The 24,363-nt window shown below is 49.1% G+C and overlaps 1 protein-coding gene across 1 annotated transcript in view; it reads left to right on the top strand.

The window, feature by feature from the left end:
* Positions 1–20,494, top strand: part of LOC107203844 (vascular endothelial growth factor receptor 1-like) — a 37,715-nt gene extending 17,221 nt beyond the window's left edge. Inside the window, exons 2-3 of the mRNA XM_015626329.2 lie at positions 16,600–16,696; positions 20,257–20,494. Of these exons, the coding sequence (XP_015481815.1) occupies positions 16,600–16,696; positions 20,257–20,479 (320 nt within the window). The 3' untranslated portion in view covers positions 20,480–20,494. The remainder of the gene's footprint in view (positions 1–16,599; positions 16,697–20,256) is intronic.
* Positions 20,495–24,363: the final 3,869 nt, after the last annotated feature.

Genomic DNA, 24,363 nt, shown 5'->3' with positions numbered 1-24,363 from the left:
TGCAGGGAGTGGCTGGATCCAGGAGCAGGGAGACATTTCAGCACTGCATCCCTCTCCTTCCCATCCTCTCAGCCAATGGAGCCTTGTCCTCAGGACTGTGTCCAGCAGCACCTCTCACCCCATCCCTCTGCCAAAGCCCAACCTTCAGCCAGGCAAAACTTGGCATGAAAGGACAGACAGAAACCTTGGAGCTGAGGGTACAAAAACTGCACTGCCCAAAGGGTCGTTTTGATCATTTATAAAGAAAAATCATCTTGCAGAGCAGCCCTGGAGAGAGGCTTATCATTTTAACTTCCCTGATTAGCCCAGGACACCAATTTTAGGCACTGTAAAAACACTGGGGGTCAAATTTACTATGGAGGGCAAGGACCAGTGACTCAATTTTCCTTATTCTTTATAGTCACTTTTCACCTTGAAGAACAAAAGGTCCCAAAGTCAGAGAACGTTTGTTCTCGAGTCTTGCCAAAGCCTTTTCTTTTTTAATAAACCGGCATTAAAATCTGGGCCCTTTGCCTTGACAAAAGAAAAGAATATATTTGTGTACACTTAAGTGACAGGAAAGAGCCTGTGAGGCAGGCCTGGTCACAGATAGAGGAATTCCGGACATTATTCCTTGTGCTCCAAGGGGTTGTGACATGGGATTTCCTCTCCAAGTGGTAAATAGCCCTGCAGTTGTACAGCAGGGTGGGGCCACCCCTGGTTTCTTTAAAACCAGGAGAGATGAAAGCACTTCAGGAGAAGAAAGAGGGGCTGGGTGCACAATGAATTCCTGGGAATGGCTTGGGGGGGAATCCAACTGCTCCAGGCTTTGCCCCAAAAAACTTCCCAGGGGTTGGAGGTGCTGCCAGCCGGGCTCTGCTTTGGGAAGAACAACTCGTGGCACAGCAAAATAGATTTAACTCCAAGGAGAGGCCCCAGATCTCGTGTTTCCCCCTGGATCTGCGGGAGATGGGTGGAATTTGTGGGGAAATGGGTTTGGTTTGGGATGGCTCTGGTCTGAAAGCCAGGCTGTTCCCACTGCACACTGTGGGATGCTGCCTGTCCATCCTGGGCTGGAATGGGATCAGGGAGGGCAGTGAGGACAGGATCCCACAGCTCTGAGCTCCTTGAGGAGCCTCACCAGGATTTGAACAGGCAGTCGAGGGTTTTTGTAGCTGAAAGCACCTTTCTGTCTCCTGCTGAATCATGCCCAGGAGAGGGGTGAGCATTTTTGTAAGAAAACAGAAGAGCTGAAGCTGCAGGTTTTATGCTGTTCTCATTTTAAATCGAAAAATATTCAGCTTTGGATGAATCTTTTGCATAGAGGGCTCACCAAAGTGCCCTGGGTTGGGTGAAAGAAAGGAACATAACTCCCTTGGTGAGGGAGACAAGAACATCAAGATGATTTTATATTTGGATTTCTGTTCCTGTGGCTGTCCTGAGGGTCAGCACAGCCTGCAGACCCCAAACCCCCCAGCTACAGCCAGGTTTAATGAGAAAGGGAAAGATTTGTACATTACAGCTCTCCAAATCCTCAGGATTCAGGTCTTCAACAATAATCATTTATTCAGGGAATCAGCAGTGGAACAGATGAATTAGCAAATGGCAGTTCCTACGTGAGCTTTTCATTGCCTTCTGCTTGAGTGTAGATATCTGAATTCTTTTCCCTTTCAGCTACAGAGGGATCTCGTGTCTGTACAGGGAGGGATGTGATCAAATGGGAAATCCCACCTGGAAAATGGGAATGTCAGTGAGCTTGAACTGCTGCTTCCAGCTCAGTTTGGAAGTGCTGTGAAGGATTTGGTGGTGAATAAAACCCCAGGGAAGGGCTGGAGAGGTTGAAATCGTGGTTGTGCTCAGCCCCCACTGCATCTCACTGGCTTAAGAGATTGTGTTAAGTCCCTACAGAACTCAAGGAGGACTCTAATCGAGTTCAGAAGCGGAGAATTCCAAGGAAAAATAACATTTTTTCCTTCTTTCTCTGTGTCTCCTTACCAACCATCCACATTTTTCTGGAAACTGAGGAAAGGAGAAAGTTGCCCTGTTGTCTGCAGGAATAAAATACCACAGCTAAAATTCCTCTTTGGCTGCTCTGAGGAACAACAAAGACAACGAGAGATGAATCATGCAGAGAATTACTCATTTCCAAACAGTAAACAGCTCATGCTCAGCATTGTTAACTCGGGGTTGTCACTGCTGGGGGAGTTTGGGGGGACCAGAGGAAAATCTCTCCTTGCTCAGGAGTAAAATGATGGGAATCAGGCTGGAATTGCACCCAAACATTGGCACTTCTTAGTGGGGCACTCACAGGTCAGGATCACTGCCAGTTCCTGCTTTTCTGATATCCTGGTACAATGCACTGAATCTCATCAGATAAACTGGATTTTTATGGCCAAAAGCCAAGCAAACAGCACTGAAAAATGAACAAACAGAACCTTTTTTAGAAAGATTTATAAAGAGCTAAACAGGTCTAACACTTGGGTTAGGGACTCGTAGTTTTAAAACAGCTCAAATGAATTAAGGATCCAAAAAGTGATCTGCTGTCCTTCCTCCAGTGGTGATGTGAGCACCAGAGAGTTTCAGCTTCATCACAGGGGAAACTGTTCTTTAACTTCAGTGCTGGTGCAGGGAAAACTTTCTTTAATTTCAGAGCCATTGTGGGGGATCTGTCCCTTAATTTCAGTGCAATTGCAGGGAAACTTTCTTTAATTTCAGAGCCACTGCAGGGGAAACTTTCCTTAAGTTCAATGCCATTGTGAGGCAAACTTCCCTTAATTTCAGTGCAATTGTGGGGGATCTGTCCCTTAATTTCAGTGCAATTGCAGGGAAACTTTCCTTCATTTCAGATCTGTTGTGGGGGATCTGTCCCTTAATTTCAGAGCCACTGCAGGGGAAACTTTCCTTAATTTCAATGCCATTGTGAGGCAAACTTCCCTTAATTTCAGAGCCATTTCCCCATGTCAGGATCTCTTCCTGCTGCCTCTGCCTGGTCTCAGAGGACTCTCCCCACTGCCCAGATGTTCATATCAGCACAGCAGCTCCTGTGAACAAGCTTTGCAGGACTGGGGCTTGATCTCCAGCTCTTTTTGCTCTCCAGCAGTGTTTTTCTCCTTCCAAAGCTGCTCCCATGCTTTGACCTTGCTCTAGAGCCCAAAATAAATGCTTCACAATTTTCCTAAAAGCTCTCTTTATTCTGATGGCTCCTGTTTGAGCCACTGCTATGCAGTTAATGCTGCGTGGTCCTTCCTGCCCTGAGACCTTCCAGCCAAGGGTTTTACAATTTGGCAGCTGAGGTCTCAGCCTGAAAATTCATCCCTGTTTTTTTACTCTCCCCCAAGAGCCTGTTTTCAATTGATATAAACATTTTGATAGCTTAAGAGTGCAGCAAAATGCTGAGCCTCCCTTTCCAGCTGGAGTGTTCCTTTAATTCCAAGTTTTTGTTGTTTGTTGCTGGCTGTGCCAGTCTTGGCTCGGTCATGCAGATCCAGGCATCCCTGGAACCTCCTGGCAAATCCAGGGAAAATTCAAACCCATTTTTATGTGCTTTTCTAGCAATTCTGTCTTCTGTGGGTGTTCTTCCTCCTCCTCCTGCCCTGCCACACCTCACAAACAGCCCTGTGCTCAGCAAGGGGCACCAGGAGCCTGCTGGTTTCCTTCAGCACATGCAGAAACCTCTCAGAGCCACAGCTCAGCTCTGCCAGGCCAAAATTCATGTGCAGCACCAAAAGTTTTAGTGATTAATCAAGACAAGAGGGAGCAGAACTCTGAAAGAGGAACCCCAGCAAGAGCTGGCTCTACCTTGATAAGGTGCTTGTTTATTCTGCAGGGTCTCAGATCTGGATTTCATTTCTGGGATTAGTTCTCTGAATTCTTAGTGCAGCAAATCAAGGCTGTGTGTGTGGAATCAGGATGGAAGGAACCTTTTTAATTTAATTGCCTGCATGGATTTGCATTATTCTTTCATCTCCCACCTTGGTGCTTTTCTCCTCCTGAATTCAAATGGTGACATTTTTCTTTCTTGGTGACATCCAGTTTTCATTTTGCTTTCATTCAGTGCTCACTAAACTTTCATCATTCTCTTTTTTCTTAGTCATTTTCATTTAGTTCAGCATTCCTTAACAGGGCTTTGGATCCCCTGCACAGTCAGGAGAGAGCTCCAAACCCTCCTCATTTAATTACTTTTAGAGTCATATTTGTTGATTTTGTTAACTACCCAGCACCCAAATTAATTTTACTGTTCAAAGGCCAACTGCACATTTTGTCTGTCTATAGGAGCTGCAAGAAACTTTTGGGATGAAGAGGTGAGATTTTTAGGAAAAGCAAACAGTGGTGTGGTTGTTTCTGCTCTGAAATCAATATTAAAAACAGAACCAGTTTGGGGTTTTATAAGGGAAAAAAAAAAAAAAAAAAAAGCTTTTCATTAGAAAATTACACTGTGGCAAAAATCCCAAAATCCTGCGTGGAAAGTGCTGGATTAGGAGCAGTTTTCCAGGAAAGGTTGTCCAGCCAGGATGGTGTTTGTGGTCACAGCCCAACGCTGCCATGACCTTGTTGTTGGGATGGAAGTGGAGGATGCTGGAGACACCGCGTTCCTTGGTGGAATCTGGATCTGTCTCCCACTACCGGGGGCTGCCCTAAATACCCAGCTATTTTTAGACCAGTCTTTTTCTGTTGCTGCTTTCCATAATAAGAAAAACCTTTGAAGGATTTGTGTTTTTATCCCTATGCACAAGAGGAATTAAAATAAATAAATAGGCCTTAAATGTTTAGACATGAAGAGAGAAGAATTTCCTGCCCAGCTTTGGCCGAGCGGCGTAGGTGGCTTTAATGTGACCCAGGGCTGCTCCCGGTACCTGGCAATGTTTGCTTTTCTTGGAAGCAGCTGCAGTAAAGCACCTTTAAAATCAGGATCCCACAAAGCAAATCTGCTGTTTCCAGGTCACTGTCCAACCCCCTTCCCTGTTTTTCCAGATGAGGAACTGATGTGCTGCAGCTCAACCAACCTGTTAGGCAGGGAATGGTTCCAGGCACGGCAGAGGGGTTCTGGAAGTGTTGGGACACTCCCAAATCCACCCAAAATGCAGGATCTGCCCCTAAAAACACAGCCTGGCTCTGGGCATCACATCTGGATTATCACCCACCTGCTGCCCCTTCTCTGGGCTGCTCCCAGCCACCAAAAACTGCTTTAGCTCCCAAACTTTGTGGGTGAAGCGAGCTCATCTGGGAACCTGCAGGGGACAGGAGAAAGGATTTTTGTCAACAGGCAGCCATGCTATGCAGACTTGATAAATATGTGCAGTGCTAATTTGAAGCAGATTCCTGCTTTGCCACGAGCAGAATTCCTCCAAAGCCTGCCATCAAAAACATTATGTCACAGCTGTGGAGAAACCTCACAAACAGGGGAGAAGTTGGGGTCACGTCAGGGTAAGAGTGCGGTGGAGGCTGAGGAAGTGATTGAAGCCCTGCTCCACGGCCTGCCTGATGGAGTTTGTCATTAAGAAGGATTTCACCAAATGATTTGCAGCCAATTCCCTGGGCCTGATTGGTACTTTCCAGCTTAATGCAAACCAGGGAGGAAACCAGACCTAGTTAGGCCAAGCTGCCCATGGAGGCTGCAGGCACAGGGCAACTAAACCTCGCCTGGGGCTGTGCAAATGTAACTGAAACTGGGATTGGGTTTAAGGAGATGCTGAAGTTCCCTCTCCCCATCTCAGCAAACAGCTTTTATCTCGTCTCCCAAAATAGCAACCTGCTATCCTTCAAAACAAACCAGAAAAAAAGGGAAAACCTCCTGAGACAGGCGCACAAAGCCGACAGAAGTGGAACACGGAGCTGATCGAAAACAGATTCCGGCGTCAGGCCCAAAGTCAGCTTCAGCCCATTGCTTCTTAATGGGTAGAGCTCAGAAACTAAGAAAACAAAGTAATTACCCACCGAGCAGATTTTACTGACACTGAGCACTCGCATGTTCCCCACACGTCCAGCCCCTGTATTTGTTCAAATCCATCTCTGTTTAGTGTGGCACATCAATTGACTTGACCTCAGGAGGCTCTGGCTCATTTGCTTCTGGATTTATAGCTCAAGGAAAAATGGTCCAACAATGCTAACAGGGGTGGGCTTTTGTTCTGCTTCACCCTGCCCATCCACCTTCCCCGCTCTGATTTCAGCTCCATCCCTCTCGTGGCCTTCCCTTGGCCTGCTCCTTCTGCAGGTCAGTGATTCATCACACAGGAGGACACAGATGTTCTTTACAAAAGAGCCTTTCCATGCAACCTCATTTTTTTCTTAGGGAAGAGGGCTGGGGATGAGGAAAGAGATGGAGAGGAGGAATCAAGGCCTGAGGATGGGGATTGCCCAGAGTCCAGCAGAGTTTGTGTGCTGCTGCCTATGGGACACAGCAGCATCTCCAGGGAGCAGAGGTCACTCACACCAGCAAGGCCCCAAGCAGGAAAGCTCAGGGAATGTGGCATGAGGAAAGCTGGGATCCCTCTGAGCAGCTTTCCCATAATTATTTGGTGTTCCATGGGCAGTCACTTCCTTGTGGCAAGTGGGATTTAGTCAGAAGTTGCTTTGCAATCCACCCTCTTGTCATTCAGCAGAACCTCACCTAAATTCCTCTGTCAGCTCTTGCCTTTCTTGGAAAACATCCAAAACATCCCCAGTCCTCTGTGAGCTCTGGTTTGGAGACACTTCAGAGTCCAAAGCTCAGGTATCCACGCTGCCTTTGAGGGAGCACCAAAGAGGTTGGGAAAGGGAAGGGTCCTCTTGGCCACTCATCAGCTAATTCCCAAATGTGGAGCCCTCAGAGATTGTTCCGTGTGGGGCACCAGCAAATGTCTTCTGAAGGACATCTCCCAGCACTTTATCTTCTCTAATTCTAAATATTCCTAAAGATTGGGCTGTCATCCCTGCTTCCTTTGGAAGGTGAATTACACAGGCTGCTGGAACAACCTTGGGAAGGTTTTCTTTCCTCTCCCCAGAGCAGATAAATGATTGCCCTCGGTATCAAACCTGCCATGATTCCAACCTCTCCTGATAACCACTCCCATTTCCAACACTTTTATTATTAAATTATGATCCATCCCTGAGAATTCCCTTCCACTGGGCTTTAATTTTATTTTTCCAGGTCTTATAAAGCTCATTCTGTACAGGGTTTGATGATAAGGCACAGGTAATTACAGGGGTTTCCAACACTCTCATGTGCAAGTGGATGATGGAAGAGGAAGAAAATTTGGGAATCACAGATTTAGTCTGCAGATGGTGGAGGAGGAACATGAGTGAGCATCCTCCCAATCTGACACATCCAGGCAGAGGTTGAGTGCTGGCAAAAAAGGCCAAAAAATGCTTTCACAGAAACACACAATTTGCTAAACAACAGTGTCAGGGATTTTGTAACTTCACTCTCCTCTTCTCTGGCCATTTTAATGTCTCTCCAGGGGATCCACGTTACAGGTTTCCAAAGCCTTAGGATGAATTACCATCATATTTTGTTATCAAAGGAGAAGCTGACACACAGGACAATGATTTGCTTGACTGGGTATTTGGAAATACTGTTGTACTTGCTGCTATTGCCTCAGGTTACACGGAAAATTGCTCTGGAAATGAATGTCCTGAGAACTGAAATAGCCAGGCCAGGTGGAACTCAAAGTTAGGGCTCCACTTGGAGTTCCTGCTGGGCAGTGCTTTAATTTGTGTGCTGTGGCCCAGTGAAACTTCATTCACCAACCTCTTTAACCTGAGGAAAGCTCATTTGCATCTGTTTGCTGGGAATTTCTGGGAGAGTTACTTTTCAAGCCCCAAAGCTGTGGTTCTAAACCGAGTCTGGCTGCCCAAAATTCCTGTTGGAAGTTTTTTCCTGATTAAAGATGTCAGGGACTGGGTCAGCTCTCTACAACCAGGACAGATTTTCCACATGTGTGAAACCAACAGTTGTACTGAACTCTGGCAAAAATTCCAGTTCCCCACTGGCAGCAGCTTGCATGGAAACCTCAGGGAAATCCCTCCTTGCTATTTTCTGGTGCCAGTTTCAATCCTGACCTCTGCTGGCAGCCGGGCTCACTTAGGAGCTGATGCCTGCCTGGGTTATTGCATTGTCCCTAAACACTGAGATAAGGCAGTTTCTTATTTACAGAGAGATAAAACCTGCCTCAAATCTCTCAGTGTCCTGCCTGACCCCCCTGCAGCCCCATCACTCCTGGTGTCCCTTCCTTGGGAAGTGGCACCACAGTAAAGGAACCACCACAGACATTTCCACTCTGCCAACACCTGGGCAGTGATGTGATTAATGAGGAAAAAATTAATATTTACTTACCAGAGCCACACAGAACATGAAAGGGTTGTTTAGTTTTTTAAAATCTGATTTCTTGTCACTTCAAAAGGAAATTATGAAGAAGGTATAAAGGTGTATAGAAAACCTGTTGAAAACTTTTCTACTACTGCTGTAACTTTAAATAAATCCATTTTCCTCAGTAAAACTTCCACCCTGGAGTGTAGGCATCTTACCAGAGCGTAGGCAAGCCCTTTATTGCAGGTTTAAAAGTCCAGTGAAAAGAGTAAAACTGGGTAGGAACAGGAGGGAAACCACTGGTGAATCAACAGAGATTTACTGCTTGTTTTTGCATGGGAGGACCTGGCTCATCTCAGGATGGATTTCGAGAGTGACTGATCCTCTCTGTGCACATGAGTAGGTTGGGGAATAGTTCTTGGAACTGAGTCAGCCCAACAATTGCTTTCATTATTTGCAGCTGTACAAAACAAATAAGCTGGAGAGAAATTTTGGGAGGTGCCAAATCCCATCCCATTGATGTGTGAGTGAGCACGGTGTTTAGTGCTGCACACATGAAACCCACAAATTACTGCTGCTGACTGCTCAGCCTCACCTGCCACCTTTGATAAATGAGCAGATCTGATGATACTCCTCAAAATAATCAAGTAATTCAACTAAAAGTGTTTTAAAGCGTTCCTTCCTCAGCATCCACAGCTTTGTAAGGAGCTGCTCACCACGTACAAATTACCTGCAGAGAGGGATTCTGATTAGATTAAAGGCAGCTCAGTTGGACCCTTGGAGCAGGGTTTGGGTAAGATGGGAGCACAGCTTGCTCCAGGTTTGGTGTCTGTAGCTGTGAGGGAAGCTGGGCTGATGAGCCATAAAATCTCCAGCTCCATCCATACTCACATAAAGCACCTGGAGTTCACCTGGGGGGACAATTCCTGGTTGGCACAGGGACACAGGGACACAGGGAAGCCCTGAAGGAGCCCAGAGGAGGCAGAGATCGATCACAGAATATCCTGAGAGGGAAGGAACCCACGAGGATTATCCTGGCCCTGCACAATCCCACCCTGATTGACCAAACCCTCCTGGAGCTCTGGGAATGTCACCATTCCCTGGGGAGCCTGGGCAGTGCCAGCACCCTCTGGGGAAGAACCTTTCCTGATATCCCACCTAAACCCAGCTCCAGCCCTTCCCTGGGTGCTGTCCCTGTCCCAGGGAGCAGAGGTGGGTGCTGCCCCTCCACTCCCCCTTCTGAGCAAACCTTCCACCTTCCCATTTTCCCCCCCAGTGCTCTGGAGAAAGGGATGAAATCCCAGCTGGGCTCACTTCCAGAGAAATGCTGGATTAGCTCTGGAGTGCAGGAAGTGCTCCCTGAGTCCCCTGGGAGGAGGTGAAGGGCTGGGATGGGCAGGGGGAGCACAGGGTGACCCAAAGCCAGCAATGAGAGCTGTGTCCAGGCTGCTCCCTGGGATGGCTCATCCTGCAGCCCCCTGGGTGCCCTCACTCCTCCTGACTCCCAGCTTTGCCTGAGGAATGTGCCCTGTCCTGGGGATGGCCAGTGAGGAGGAAGGAAAGCTATGTCTGGAGCGCTGATGAAGTAATCCTGTCTGGGAATCATTGGAAACACTCGGATCTGCAGCTCTCCAGCTTTTCTCAGGAGACCACGCTGGGGGGAGAGGCAAAGACAGCCTCATACCTCACATTTTTGGATTTTTTTTTTTCCCCCCCTAGAGTATTTAGGGCTCCTTTTATGTGCATCTTGTTCCCACTGGGTGTGCATATTTCCTAATCATGGAGATGTGCCAGGTCTTCTCTTTCCCAGAGGAATTGCCATACTTTGGATCAAGAAATAACAACATTCCCAGCCTTTTTTCCATCAACATGAGATTACCACATTTCCTAAATACTTCAAATTGTGCTTGAGTGCCTGGCAGATGATTGCAGACATTGCCACCTCCTTTCCCAGATTTCATGTTTATTTTCCATGTAGATCCGAGTTCCTGGCTTATCAGCCAGTCCCAAAGCAAGGATGTGTCCCCTCAGCTCACCAGCAGCACGGGCTGGTGACATCCCTGCCACTCCTGGGGACTCTCTGTGGGCTCACAGGGAAAACAATGGCCCTGATTAATGAGTTTCCACTGCCCAAGACCAAACAATTTTGACCTGGAGCTGCTTTCAGTGACCCCTTCCCATAAATCTGCAGCTGATGCAGAGATCCAGATCACAGCCAGCCAGGGAAGGCCATGGCATGGTGATTGCAGGGGCTGCCTTGGAGCAGGCTCAGGTGAGCCCCAGAGGTGATGTTTGGATGCAGAAAAGCCAAGGGAAGGTGACAGGGTTTGTGTGTCAGCACCCAGAGGGGTCAGGTGGCCTTGCTGAAGGGTTTTGCTGATTGCAGGAGGAAAGCAGGGTGACCCTGTGCCACCTCAGCAGGAAATGCTGATGCATCTGTGGCTGAGGAAAAGCCTTGTAGGAACAAATCCCAAAAGCTGGGCCAGAGCCTTATCTTATCTCCAGACACTTTCTCCACTTAGCAGTTGTTTTTACTGTGCTGTTGTTGACGTCTCCCCGCTCCAGACTAATTTAATTTTTCGTTGTTGTCACTTTGGATCATTTACACCCCAACTGCTGCCTCTGGCTGAGCCACACACAGCTTCCATTTGCAGCAGGCAGAGAGGAATGGGTGGGAAGGGTGGGAATTGCTCCTCTCATGACTCAGCTGAGCAAATCCTGCCTTCCCTGGCTGGGAAAATCAATGGAAACAGGAATCCTGTTGCTTGACTCTTGGGTTAACACTTGCATTTGAATATCCTGAAGGAATCTTTGCCATCTCTCCTGATGAGATTGTGATTGCTAATTTAATTTTGGATTAATTCCTTCAGCTTCTGTAGGAAGGGATGCTCTGGCTCTGGCCTGGAGGTTCTCAGCTCTGTGCCCACCCACAGCAGAGCCACACTGGGGGATTCCTGCTTATTTTGAGGTGGAAAACCACAGGAAGACAGACTTCTAATAACCATTCCCCTCAAACAAACACAGGAAATAGAAAACCTTTAAAAGCTGATGAACAGTTTTCCTTAAAAAATAGTTCAGCTGGAACAGCAGGCAAGGGAGAGAGTCCTGGCCAGAGGCTGTGAGAGACTGAACCCCGTCTCTCCTCCTCCTCCTCCTCCTCCTCTAGGAAAAGTGGTTTAGCACAGTGGAGATGCACAGGAAAAGATGAAGGGTTTAAATCTTCACAGACAAATTGCTATCCTCAATAGACACATTGAGAATTGAGAGAGCAAATAACCTGACCTGAAGCATCTCCCTGAGCACAGGAAATGGAGAGAGGAGCTCAAACCACCTCAGGTCTAGAGGGGAAGTTTTCCCCAAGCGATTCTGACCCGCTCATTCCCCACCTGCAGCCCCTCATGGGGGCCTTTGCCCTCTGTACTGACTCAGTTCCCATCAGTGCCTCGACACAGAGCTCACCAGCCAGCAGAAAAGACAAAAACTCAGAGTTTTTTCTCTGTCTTACAGCCAAGACCTTCCCCACAAGAGCCTCCCTTCCCCTCTGCTGGGAAACTCAGTGGTAGCAATAACATTTCCTTTAGAAGATCTTGCATTGTGCATAGAGAGCACAAAACATTTCATTAATGTCCAGGAGAATCAAAAATGTCCAAATTCACAACAAAAAGAGGGGTGGAGATGGGTCTCTTTAGTTATTTGCTACTGTCTTTTTAAACCTTTAAAAATAATAGAAAACCACTTGAGTGTAACAAGTGAAAGCTGATTCCAGGAGCTGAAGACTTAATAAAAACACCAAATATTGCAAGGCTTGGGATCCAATAATGCTGCCAGTGCTGTGGTGCCTTCTCTTTTCATGGGGGTAACCTTGAAATAAATCCTAAGATGATTACAGGCCGTCGGTTTGAATGCACATGGCTTTTCAGCGAATCGCTGAGCTCTCCAATTCCAGCAAAAATAGATTTCCCTGGGGACAGGAGCATGAAAACACCCTTTGAAAGGGGCACGTGCTCGTTTGGAGGTGTGCTGACGCTGTGCTGTGTGAGGTGCCCTGGCAGCTGGGAGGGCTTTGGCATTTACTGGGGGTGATTTCTGCTGCAGGGACAGGGTTGTTTGGAGGGTCTGCCTTGCCCAGGTTTGCTGAGAGGAGGGGAGGGGGCAGCTCAGCCCCTGCAGCACTCCAGGCACTGGTGGTGTCCCCTCGCTGGTGACCAGGGTGGGGTGTGGTGTCCTCTGGTGACTCCAGAGGGTTCCTGGAGCTTCTGGCCCAGGCTCTGCCAGGCAAGCACAGCTCACAGGAGCATCCTCAGCGATGACAAAACCCGTTTGAAACGCTGTGTATCTGTCACCCTCCTTCCCTGACTCAAATCAGCTCCAAACTCTGACTTCCAGTCCCTCCCAAGGGGCCCTGAGCTGCAGCAGGACCCAGCTCTCTGCACAGGAGCCACTTCACACCCACAGCAGTCCCTGGAGCTCACCCACGTGCAGAAATCTGGGTTGTGTGCCCGAGCCCTCGTGCAGTTACCCATTGTCACCTGAAGCAGAGGTGGTGGGCTCTGATCCCCCAGCTCTCCCCGTGGCCAGAAGGGATCCCTGGATCCTTCAGCAGGGATCACATTGCCGGAGCTGGCACGGAGCAGAGCTCACAACCATCGGTGAGGCTCTGCCAGGGAGAGCTGCAGTGCCCAGAGCATGCCTGGAGGAAGGCTGTTACAATAAGGAACAGAGATTAAAAATACTTTTTATCCACTCTCACTGCTGGGCCCAGGATGGAGCATCAGGGTGTGTGTGGGAGGGATCTCCTGTGCCAAGCGAGATGGAGCTGGAAACCATCTGACAGAGAGGTGAGGGAGGTCACCCATTACCCTCTGCCTGGGGAGCCTCCTGTGTTTAATGTTGGCCATGCTGCAAAATCAGATTATCCCAGGAAAAGCAGTTTTCAATATATTTTTCTCCCCTGGATAATGTAGCAGTCAACCTTTCACATTTGGCTCCCGAGGATTTGTGGCTGTGCTGTGTTTGCGGTTTTCACCGCCGAGAGCAGAATGTTAAAGTCTGAGCTGGAGGTAGGGATGAGCTCCCAGAGTCAGAAATGGTGCAGAGGGGCTCTGGGCAGAGGTGCTGTCCTCACCTGGGGCTCTTTCTTTAGGCTGGAGGTGCTGGAGCCAAGAAGCAAGGCAGGGCAGGGATGTGAGGAGCCTGAGCAGGGCTGTCCCTTCCCAGGAGGAGCCTGTCCTTCCCCAGGGGCTCACAGAGGGGATTTGATGCTGAGATCTCTTTGTAGCTGCACTGTCCCTGCAGCATCTCATCCCAAACCATGCCAGGGAATCTCAGGAAGGATGCACCACAGGGACAGCTTTGGCACCCAGGACTTTCCTTGTGGCTCCCACAAGGAGCTTTGCCATGGTCATGACACAGTGATGACAGCTTGCTTTTAATTTTATGTGCCTTGTAGCTCTAGAGCAGGACCAACATTATTGAACAGGGAGGAGAGGAGAACGTTCTCTTAGGCATTGACTGGAATTTGAGCAGTGCAATCAGAGCACTTCAGCTTCAGCAGGTCTCCAACCCCACCCTGGGCAGGTTGTGGTTCCTGGGTTTAGGAACAAAGGTTGGGGAGCAGGGCTGTGGAAAAAAGAGGGGGTGCACCAGCAGGAACGTGCCTGGTTCTCCCTTGCAGCATCCTAACACCTTCATAAAGGCATGAATCTCCTCAAACACAGACAGCAAATATGAAAGTGGAGCAGATCCTTTCTCCTCACCCAACATACCCTGGGGCTGTCCCCAGCTTCGCCTCCAAAAAGTCACATCAAGCTCTGAAGGGACCGGGGAGGTTGGGGATATTGTGAGGTCTCTGCCAGTTTGGTATTAAGTGTCCTGCCCTAGCACAGCCTGACCTTGCCCCCACAATTCTGTCTGTTTTGCCCTCAAAATGTTGTTTTCCCAGCCCACTCAGCTGTGCTGTGGCAGAAGGGGCTGTGTTTATTTAAACCCTCTGTCACCTGCCAGCAGAGACCAGATGTGTGTGTGTGGCACAGGAATTCTCCTCCTGTCCTCACTGAAATTCCCCTTTGCTTATTCTGTTCTTCAGCTCCCCAAGCCAAAATAAACTTTGGGCAAGAAGTAACTCAGAAGCAAAAGCAGAATAATTGAAAAATACTTTTCTTTCTTTCAGCAAGAACGGTGTCAAATGTTGTAAAAGCCCCAAGACTCTGCAGTCAGAGCAGAGCTCAGGCTCTGCCCCCAGACCCTCTGACAGTGCCACACTTGCTCAGGAGAGCAATCCCGAGTCAAAAGCCCAGCTCAAGGCACCAGCTGAGCTCCCCCTAAGCCCTAAGAACAACTGAAGGCACAAGGAGAGAGAAATAATCTTGTTTCAAAGCCCAGGACTCCCTAAGTCCTGGCTGAAGTCACAGCATCAACAGCCCAGAGCAGATCCTGGGAGGAGCAGTGTCCTGGGAGAGCCACAGGGACCCAAACCCCCCTCAGCTGGCAGATTAATGGCATTTGACAGACAAATTTGAAGGTGTTGCCCATATCCTGGAGCATTTTTGCAAAGCTCAGCACAGTCAGTCTGAGAGGGCTGTGAAATACCTCAGCACCATGAAAGGACCAGTGCCAAGGCTCAGCCCATTCCCGGTGGGAACTGGCTCTGTCTGGAGACCAGAGGGGACTTGGAGCCAAGAGTGAGGATGGGTTTGCCTGCCAGTGTCTCCTCCTGTAGAGTTTGGGGCTTTTTCTGTTGGTTCTCAGCTCAGTGTGACGCTGCTCCCTGCGTGTGCCATCCTGAGGGTGCTGAGGAACAGCAATGCTTCCCAAATAAACGGGAACTGTGGGGCTGGAGCCCCCAGCTGCTCTGCTGCCCCAGCATTCCATGCAATGGCAGCTTGGAGGTGCTAAATAATGTCCCACAGAGCCACTGGAGAGAGCTGGGGTTGGCCAGACTCCAACTTCTCATTCTGCAAAGGAGATGGAGCAGCGGTGCCAGGGCAGGGGGAGTGGGCTGGATCTGTCCCTGGTGAGCAGCGCTCCTTCCAGGGAGGGTCAGGGGCTCCAAGGGCAGCCCAGCACCGTGGTGTCTGGGCAGGATCCCCTCTGGAAGGACTCTGTGGTGCCAAGAGATGACTTGGCCTCTGCTGAGTTCCTGAAGGGAGCTCCAAGAGCTCCTGGAAGAAGCCAGAGACTCCAGAGTGGGAGTGAATCACTCCCCACGCCGATGCCAGGCAAAGAGCAATTACAGAAATCAGGCAGCACAGAGATGAGAGTACAGAGGTGGGGGCAGGAAAATCACTGCTTTATGCAGTTGAAAAGTTAAAGCCTTGTGTTTCTCTTTCTGCCAGATACGTTATCTCCCTCCCTGCTGCAAATAATGCCCGTGCTCAGAGCCCAGGAGGATTTCTGGCTTATCGAGTTCGAGGCACAGGAGAGAAATTTGAAGAGCAGGAGGGGAAAGAAAACACGGCTTTAATGTCAGAGCTTTGGAAGTGGAGATCCTTATCAGAGCCTGGTTTCTCCTCTCCTTGATTATGTTCCTTTGAATTTGGACAAAGCACCCAGCCTGGCCAACCTCCACTACTGGTTCTTCTCAGTCTCACTTTCTGAGCATTGTCTCATTGTAGATGAACACTCAGATTGTCCCTGGGGACAGTTCCACAGGCAGGAGACATTTCCTGGGCCAGGAGATGATGAGAGAGACGTTTGTCACTGCTGTTATTAACACTCCTGGGTCATCAGAGACCTGACAAAATCACAGATTCCCCTGGGAGAATGACCCCAACCCACCGAGCCTGGGGTTCAGATGCAGCATTTGGGAATGGTCATTTGGGAAGGGTCATTTGGGAAGGGTCATTTGGGAAGGGTCATTTGGGAAGGGTCATTTGGGAATGGTCATTTGGGAATAGTCATTTGGGGAACACCACATTTTCCATTTACCTTTAATATCACAGGTGCTTCACAGAGCTGCTCTCCAGAATTATTGTTTTCTCTCCTCCCATTAATTAAAATGCAGTGTATGAGCTCACCCATCAAATTCTTTCCCAAGGACCTGACTCCTTCCACTTTTATATGTGTGCAAAATCCTTTTGACACAGATCTGTTCTCCTAAATCTGCAATAATTCAGTAATAAAGCTGGCTCAAAACACTACTGGCACAAATGCAGGTGCTCAGTGTCAGAAAAGGAAGAGGAATAAAAGAAACAATAACAAACTGAGGGCATCTCCTGACCAAGGATAAATGCAGCACTGTGTGGGCCCCCAAATTAGGAACTATTTACAAAACAAAGAGTATTGTGCTGCTCTGACCCATCTAAACTAATGATGGTTTCTTCTGTTTTTTGGGTCAGGTCTCGCTGAGGAAAAGCTTCTTCAGAAGCCAAAACTGAGCATTTTCAAGGACCAAATTGTCATCTCACCAGGAGATACCCTAAAAATAAAATGCTGGTAAGGATTGCTCCAAAAATCATGCTGGATTTTTGTCCTTGTGTTGGTTGGTTTGGCCCGGCACAGCTCCAGGACAGAGCAGAGCCAGCTGGGAGCTGGGGCTGTGTGGAGGGAGCTGGATGGGCTGTGACAGAGCAGGGAGGAGAGTCTGGGGTCAGCTTGGCCAAATTCTTTGTGTTGTGTTGTGTTGTGTTGTGTTGTTCAGGGGCCCAAGCAAAGCCCTGAGTCAGCACAGGGGAGAGAGGGACGTGCCGTGCTCGAGGACACGGCTGGAAATCCTCTCTGAAACAGGGGCAGATTCAGCTCCTCTGCAGCTAAAATCACTCCTCTGCTCCCTGTCCATGAGGAAACGACAAACAGGATCACCAGGACTTCCACCTTGCCCATCACAGACACTTAAATGAGCAGCAGTCACCGTGTGTGCATCCAAAGCCTGTTTAAACACAACACCTTCTTTAAATCAAATTTAGCCAGGACTTGTGAAAAACCAAAGTGCTGCAAATCACGGCAGCTCCTCGGTCCTGGCACGATGTGTGCCACCAGCCATGCAAGGAGCAGCAGGATTTTGGTGATGACAGGGAGGGGATGCTCTGGGAATGAGGATACAGCTGGCACAAGAGGAAGGAGCAAACCCAGAGCTCTCTGCTGTGCCAGAACACGCAGCAGCTGCTGGGTCCCACAAAAGGCCTCAGGCTGAGATGGATGGAGGTGTTACTTGTTCTGAGTGGGATTTTTTTACTCTTCACGACTGCCAGAGGTTTTTTCTCAGGTTTTTCTCTGATGATGTTGTAGGAAAAAAGGCTCAAGGTAACACAAAACTCTCACAGTTTCTCTCTCTCTCACACACACACATTGGTTTTACACCTTCTTGTAAGATTCCCTTGGCAGAAGCCATTATCTGGATGGCTTCCTGCAACAGAAGTTACTGAAAACAGTAAAAAAAAGCCTTGGGAAGGTGAACCTAAGCTTTAGGTTACACTGACATGTCCCCCCTGATTTTTGTCCCAGACTATTTAATTCTTTGTTATAGTGAAAGGTGAATGGGCTCAGACTGTGTAAATTTGGGATGTCTTCTGGAGTTCAAGGCAGCTTTTTTCCAAATCCCTCCAGCTTGCCATGTGGCTTACGAGGTCAGAACAACCTTCCAGTGGTATTTTTAGCTTGGCAAACAGCAAACATGATGGCAATAAAGTCTGAGCAGTCCTTTAACATCTTGATGGTGCTCCCCATAAAACCTGTGTAGACTCAAAGTCCCTGGGTACCCCAGGCCAATTAAATCAACATTTCCCAGCAGTTCTCCATCCCCCACCTTTGTCATCTGGATGAGCACCCTACTTTTCTCCTATCACCAGATGAATAAATAACTGAAGGAGTCACGAGCACTTCAGTCCCACGAGGCTTTATGGATGCAAAGCAATTCCCATGACAGATCTGAGAAACACAAAAGGATGTGAGCATGGGATGTAATGTGGGCCTGGAGCACTTCAGCTCCTTGGCTCAGGTGATTCAAAACCTGGGAAGAGAAGGAAAGTTTGGTTTCTGAATGCAAGACTCCCTGGATCAGCCCCTCTGGGGGTGTCTGCCCTCCTGCCTCCTCTGCCACACTCAGGGCTTGGCTCCTGGCCCAGGGGAGCTCAGGAATACTTTGTGCTTCCAGGGGCATTGGGGCAGTGTGGGGCACAGCACAGGGCAGCAGCCCAGTGGGGCTCTGGGAATGTCCATCCTCCCATCAGCTCCAGGATTTTTTCTTGGCCAAGATTTCCTGGTTTGTGGTAGTGGTGCCAAAGCTGCTGCTGCTGCCACTGCCAGATGTGTGGAAATCCCAAAACAACAGCCAAAGGCTCCAGCTTCCAGCAGGATGGTGTATGTAGGGGGAATAGATTTAAGGAAGCACAGGTGTGAAATGCCAGTGTGCCCTGCAGAGCCAGCAGAGCAGGATGGACCCCAGAAGGTGTGGGTGACAGGGGCAGGGACGTGGTGACGTGCTGGGAGCTGTGTCTCCATGGGAACTGGCTCTGTTCCCTATTCCAGGCTGGCAATCCCAGTCTGGAGTCACCAGTGACGTTGGTCGGGTGGGGACAGAGCTCTGGCTGCTCGGAAGCTGCTCTGACGTGGGGTGGGGCTGTCCAAGCCACCAGAGCATCCAAGAACAAGGGCGAGGCTGCTCAGCAGAGAGGATATTCCCACTTTTCCCAGTGCTCTCCTTCAGCCTCGTGCTGGGAATAACCTCAAGAGCCCAGCTCCGTGTCCGCCTCCTCTCCAGGAGGGCGACAGAGGGACGGGCAGGACCGAGGGCCAAAAGGATGTTTGTGGAAATGTCACTGGATGTCCTGGCAGACGTGCTCTGACTGCATCTATTGCAGCTCTGCAGGCCACTGGAGCTCTTGGCTAACTGGGAATTTCACCCAGATCCACACTTTGGGCACTGCCATCTCAGTGCTGGGTCAGTGGGTCTAGGCTGGATTTCTCCCTGGCAGCACCGAGCTGGGGAGTGCAGGGTTCTCACTCCTTCCTCAGCCCCAAAAATGCCAGTGGGAATTCTCAGAGTGAGAAGGGAGAGCCAACCCCCTGTTCTGGGGAAGAGTGGCTCCTCTGCAAACACACACACACAGCTCCCTCCCTCCAACACTAACTTCTTCCCCAGGAAAACCCACAGGAGATATCCCCCAACACAGCAGTTTCCATACTGAAAACCAGTTTGCTACAAAAACAACCATCCTCTTCATCTCCTAGGCCTGTGTGGTAGCTCTGGTCCATCCCCAGAGCCTCAGAGGGAGCTCCAGGAGCTCCTGCTGCCATGGCCTGATGCTTCCAGCACATCCAGCTGTGGCTTCAGTCAGCTGGGAGCTCTGGGTCCTGCAGCAGGTGACACCCAGGCCCTGCTTTTTGTCCTGAAATCCATGGAATTGCATTTTTTATGAGTTGTGCTGGGAAATCCGACAGCAGAGGGGTCATGTGGGTGGAATGTGCATCCTCTGCCCTCCTGGCTTGATGTTCTGGCTGCTGTCACAAGAGGAATTGGAAAAAAAATGTGTCCTGAGCAGATATTCCCAGATTTGTAACCTGATTAGTTTCAGGCCATTCACAAAAATCAAGACTGAGTCACTGCTGATTAAGCAAGAAAGGTGATGCAAAATTCCATAAATATCCTCCTCTCTCCATGCAGCCTCAGTGCAGGAAAATATACATTAATTTAGCCGTTAAAATATGCAAAATCCTCTGCCTGGAACAAACATATAATTTTATCTGATGCTTTCTAATGTTTGAAGTGGCTAAAATACAGTGTTATAAAAACAAACTTGTGTTCAGGCAGTGTGTTAGGAGAGAAATCAAACTTTTCTCCAGGTGCTTGCTGCAGTTCCCATGCAATATTTCAGGAATGTCTGGGGAGCAGCGTGGGGTGATCCAGCTCAATTTCTGACGGGTGGAAGTGCAAACACTCCGCGACCTTTACAATTTATTTGGGAATGACAAGGGTAGGAGCACTGGGAATGAGTGGGCAGAAAGAAGCTCTGATTTTTCCTGAATCCTGTGTAATTTGGGGTGTGTTGTGCTGGCAGGGGAGCCCCATCTGTGAGCTGGCAGCTGAGGGAAGACAACCCCCGGGTGCACGTGAGCGGCTGCCGTGACATCTCCGGGCTGAGCTGCAGCCAGCTCGTCCTCAGGAGAGCCACTGCCAATGACACTGGGTACCTCAGCTGTGCCCTCAACAGCACCCCCGAGCACCAGGGAGCTGTGGCCAGGATCTATGTCTTTGTCCAAGGTAAGAATTTTGCTTTTTAAATGGTGTTGGGCTGTGGGAGCTGCGTGAGCTCTCCAATCTCTGCGCCCCTCTCCACTGGCCCAGGAGGAAGCAGCAGCTCTGACTCTGAACAGACCAAATAGATCTGGGTTGTCATGGCAGGTGGATTTTTATGCCAGCTGAATTCTCAGGGATATGGATGTGAGAACCTGAGATTGCCCATCCAGTGCAGTTCCAGGATTTCCAAGCTGTCCCATCAGTTCAGTGTCTCAAGTAACAGATACACTGACTTCCTTAAATATCCCTTCCTTTTAAGACTAAATTCTCCAGTTCTAAAGGGTTTTGCTGTCACAGTGCTTTTCCAAGGATGCTCAAGCCCTGTCTCTTTCCCTTCCTCCCAGGCATGGACAGAATTCTTTGTAATTCCTGCCCTCCTACACATTTGTCCTTACATCCATGAGACATTCCTAGCAGAGCTGGGTGACTGCATTGGACATATTTTATTGTAAAAAATGTCCCATTGCTCATTTCTGTTCCCTTTGAGCTGTCTGTCCCCCACATCCCAGAATCATTGAGTTCAGATCCAGGAATAAATGGAAGCAGGAACTTCAGAGAAGCGTGGTCCTCCTCTGTGGTTAAGTGAATGCAATCTATTGAAGAATCACTCCAAGAAAGGGATTTTTTGTTAAAATATTTCCCCCAAATGCTGGGGGTTTTTTTCCAAATCTACTTGACAAATACATTACTAAACACTGAATCATTTTTGATCTTCTGAGCTGGGATTGTCACTCCTCAGATGAAGGAGATGACTTTTAGTGCCATGAATAGGGGATGACATGAACTCCTCTGGTGCTGGATAGGCTCAGCCTTCGCTTCCCCACAAATACTCATGTGGATGAATTAATTTCATTTTCCTAGTAAAAGCTAAAATGTGGTGCTTTGAATCCTCTTACACAAATGCTGCACAGGCAGTGAGTTTGTCTGATGGTATTTGAAGGGAGCTGCAAACCTTCACCTCCAGAAAACACAGATCTTCACTGGGCAGCTCTGCCTCAGGGTCTCAGCGTGTTGCCAGTGATGGTGAACCAACACAAGGAGTGATTTCCATCTCCCAGAGGACTCTCTTGTGCCCACACAGCTAAATTCAGCTTTTGCACCTCCAGGTGAACACACCTGCTTGATTCATGTGGGTGACACTTTCCTGCCTGTTGAAAACAGTCCCTTTTTACCCTTATCCTGCTTTCCCAGCAAGTTTTCCTCTAATTGGAAATTGGCTCTTTGGCATTACTTCTTAGTTCCTGAGGTAATTTTTTTTTCTCCCTTTCTATTTCCTTTCTCTGTTTTTTTTTTTTTTTTTCTTGGTGCTCTGGTTGCTTTATCCACCCTGGTTCATGTGCTGAGCCGTTTCCTTTTCCCATTACACCCAGCTCAGATGCCCCAGGTCCAACATTATTAACCCAGCCTGTCCCACACTCCAGGAAACTCAATTTTCTGTCCACATTCAGAGCCCTGGCTGCCTACCCAGCCCTTCATTACTCTGTGGCAGGAGCACGTGCAGGAAATGTTGTGGATCTTTTGGGACTGCCTGAGCACTTTCCTGAAGAAAATATCCCAAGTTATGAAATGCCTCGCAGGGGGATGCTCTTGGAACAGAGCTGATCTTAAAAAAATGGCAGGATGTCCTCCTGCTTGCCAAGGTTCTCCTGACAAACAGCACAAAATCACCCTCTCAGGTGCACTTTAATTGTGTCCCACGTCCTCCCTGCTCTAAAAACTCTTACTCAGACTCCTGTGCTTGAAAAGCCATGGAAGGAAAAGTGGGTGGAAAATCCTGTGGCTTGTCCCGTGCACCCCAAAGCAGGGCTCTGTCCCAGCAACTCATCCTGAAGCTGCAGGTTCCTGCTGGGATCTGGGATCTGAGGAAGCTGCTTGGCCCAGTGAAATGGAGATATTTATACTTCAGCATGGATCTGTCCTCAGGGCATGCTCTTCCTACCATTCATTTCCCCTGGATATTTGTTGGAAGCCAGCAGGCTGCCCTGGGGACCAGGAAACTGCTCTGGACTTAAGGACTTCAGAGCACACCTATGGCTTTCTTCAATATTTAAACATGCCTTTTGAAGGGAATTGCTGTGACAGTGTGTGGGCAGTGCTGAGAAAGCCATCAGCTGTCTCCAGGTGAGGGAACTCACAGATCCTGGCAGTGCCAGGCAGGGGTGAGGCCCAAAGCTCATCTCTGTGCATGTTTTGAGGGGAGAGCAGGTCCTCAGGGGGGTGTTGGTGAGGCCCAAAGCTCATCCCTGTGCATGTTTTGAGGGGAGAGCAGGTGCTCAGGGGGGTGTTGGTGAGGCCCAAAGCTCATCTCTGTGCATGTTTTGAGGGGAGAGCAGGTCCTCAGGGGGGTGTTTGTGAGGCTGAGCCAGCTGAAGGCACAAAATGAGGAGCCAGCCCCTGAAGCCTGGAGATTCCTCTGAGGTTACAAGCCATTATTGCCAAAAAAGGAAGGGGAATGGTATTTTTCCCTTCATTCCTGGCAGGCTGCTTGACACCCAAATGAGAACATGATCGTGTTAGAAGCCCTGTTCTTGGCCATTATTTCCTGTGCTGGCTCCTGTTTTTCCAGCCTCTCTGAAGGGGTTTGTGAGCTCTGGCAGGACCTGGCACTCCTGGGGTGTTGTGTGTGACCCTGGGGAGAGGAGAGGTGGCTGCCACCCCTCAGCTGTGCCTGGGCACTGAGGGAGGCCCAGCTCAGGAGCTTCATCCTGGATTAATTGTTCCCGAGGCCTTCTCTGCCTCCCGCTGCAGCTGCGAGTCCCAAGGACCATCATTAAAAAGGAAGATAATTCCTTCTCCTGTCACCCATCTCCCTGTTGGAAATACAGAGTAGCCCAGGGCTGGAGCAGAAATAGTTGGGAGTTGTTAACTGTGTTAATTCCATGGCAGCTCTGAGGGATAATCCCTGCAGGGAAAGGCAGGGCCTGGGCCCACACTGCAGCTCCATGGAAAATGCTGCCACAGCCAGGCAGACACAGCATCTGCTTCCATCTGCCTTCTGCATTCCTCCTCCTGACCAAGGGACACCTCCCTGTGAGGAAAACCCTCATTTATTGCAGCCTTTGGGATCCCTGTGCCAAGGGACAGGGCAGGAGGTGTGAAAATACAGACAGTCCCCCTGACAGTGGTCCCCTCACCCCTCAGTGTGTTATCCACTTTATTCTTATATTAAATCCAAAACACAGCACTGTTCCAGCTAGGTAAAACTATCCCAGACAAAACCAGGTCAGCATTCACCCTTGAATCCATATCTTTTCCACCATGTCAGGTCCCACATCCCACATTTTCCAATGCCCCATTGCCTTTCCTGTCTCACATATGCACATAGATCTCTTTCCCAGCACATGTAAAATTTAACATGGCTTAGAGAAGGAGGAAAAAAAGGACAAATCAAGCAAAGATTCATTCCACCTTCCCAAAGGGCTACCCCAGGCTCCAGTCTAGACAGGAGTCAGGACTTGCAGCTCTCAGCTATTTGAAATACTGTCAGTGTCAGCAAAGTCAGAGTCCTGGGGGTGTCAGCTGGGAGAGCTCCTGGCTCAAATCCTGCCTCAGCTCCAAGTTCCTCCAGCAGTCCCAGTGTCACAGTAAGGAACTGCTGCACATTTTGTACCCCTGAGTCAGTGATCAGAGCAAGGAACAGCAATCCTGCTGCCTCCACCTTGTGTGACTCCAGTGCTGAGGTCACCAGAGCTGGGCACATCCTGCCAAAGAGTGTCTGGAAAAGTTCCTCCAGGTTTCCAAGCTGGGATTCCTGCCCAGCCCCGGTTTGCTCTGCCAAGCTGTAGGGTTAAAAGAGGCACCTCCTCACTGTATGGGGCCAGCAGCATCCTTCAGCATCTTTTATGCAAAGCAGGGCTGTTATTCTATT

Source organism: Parus major, chromosome 4A, assembly GCF_001522545.3.
Source record: "Parus major isolate Abel chromosome 4A, Parus_major1.1, whole genome shotgun sequence".
Taxonomy (NCBI): domain Eukaryota; kingdom Metazoa; phylum Chordata; class Aves; order Passeriformes; family Paridae; genus Parus; species Parus major.
Note: the sequence above shows the minus strand (reverse complement) of the source record. Positions and strands in the feature narration are given on the sequence as shown.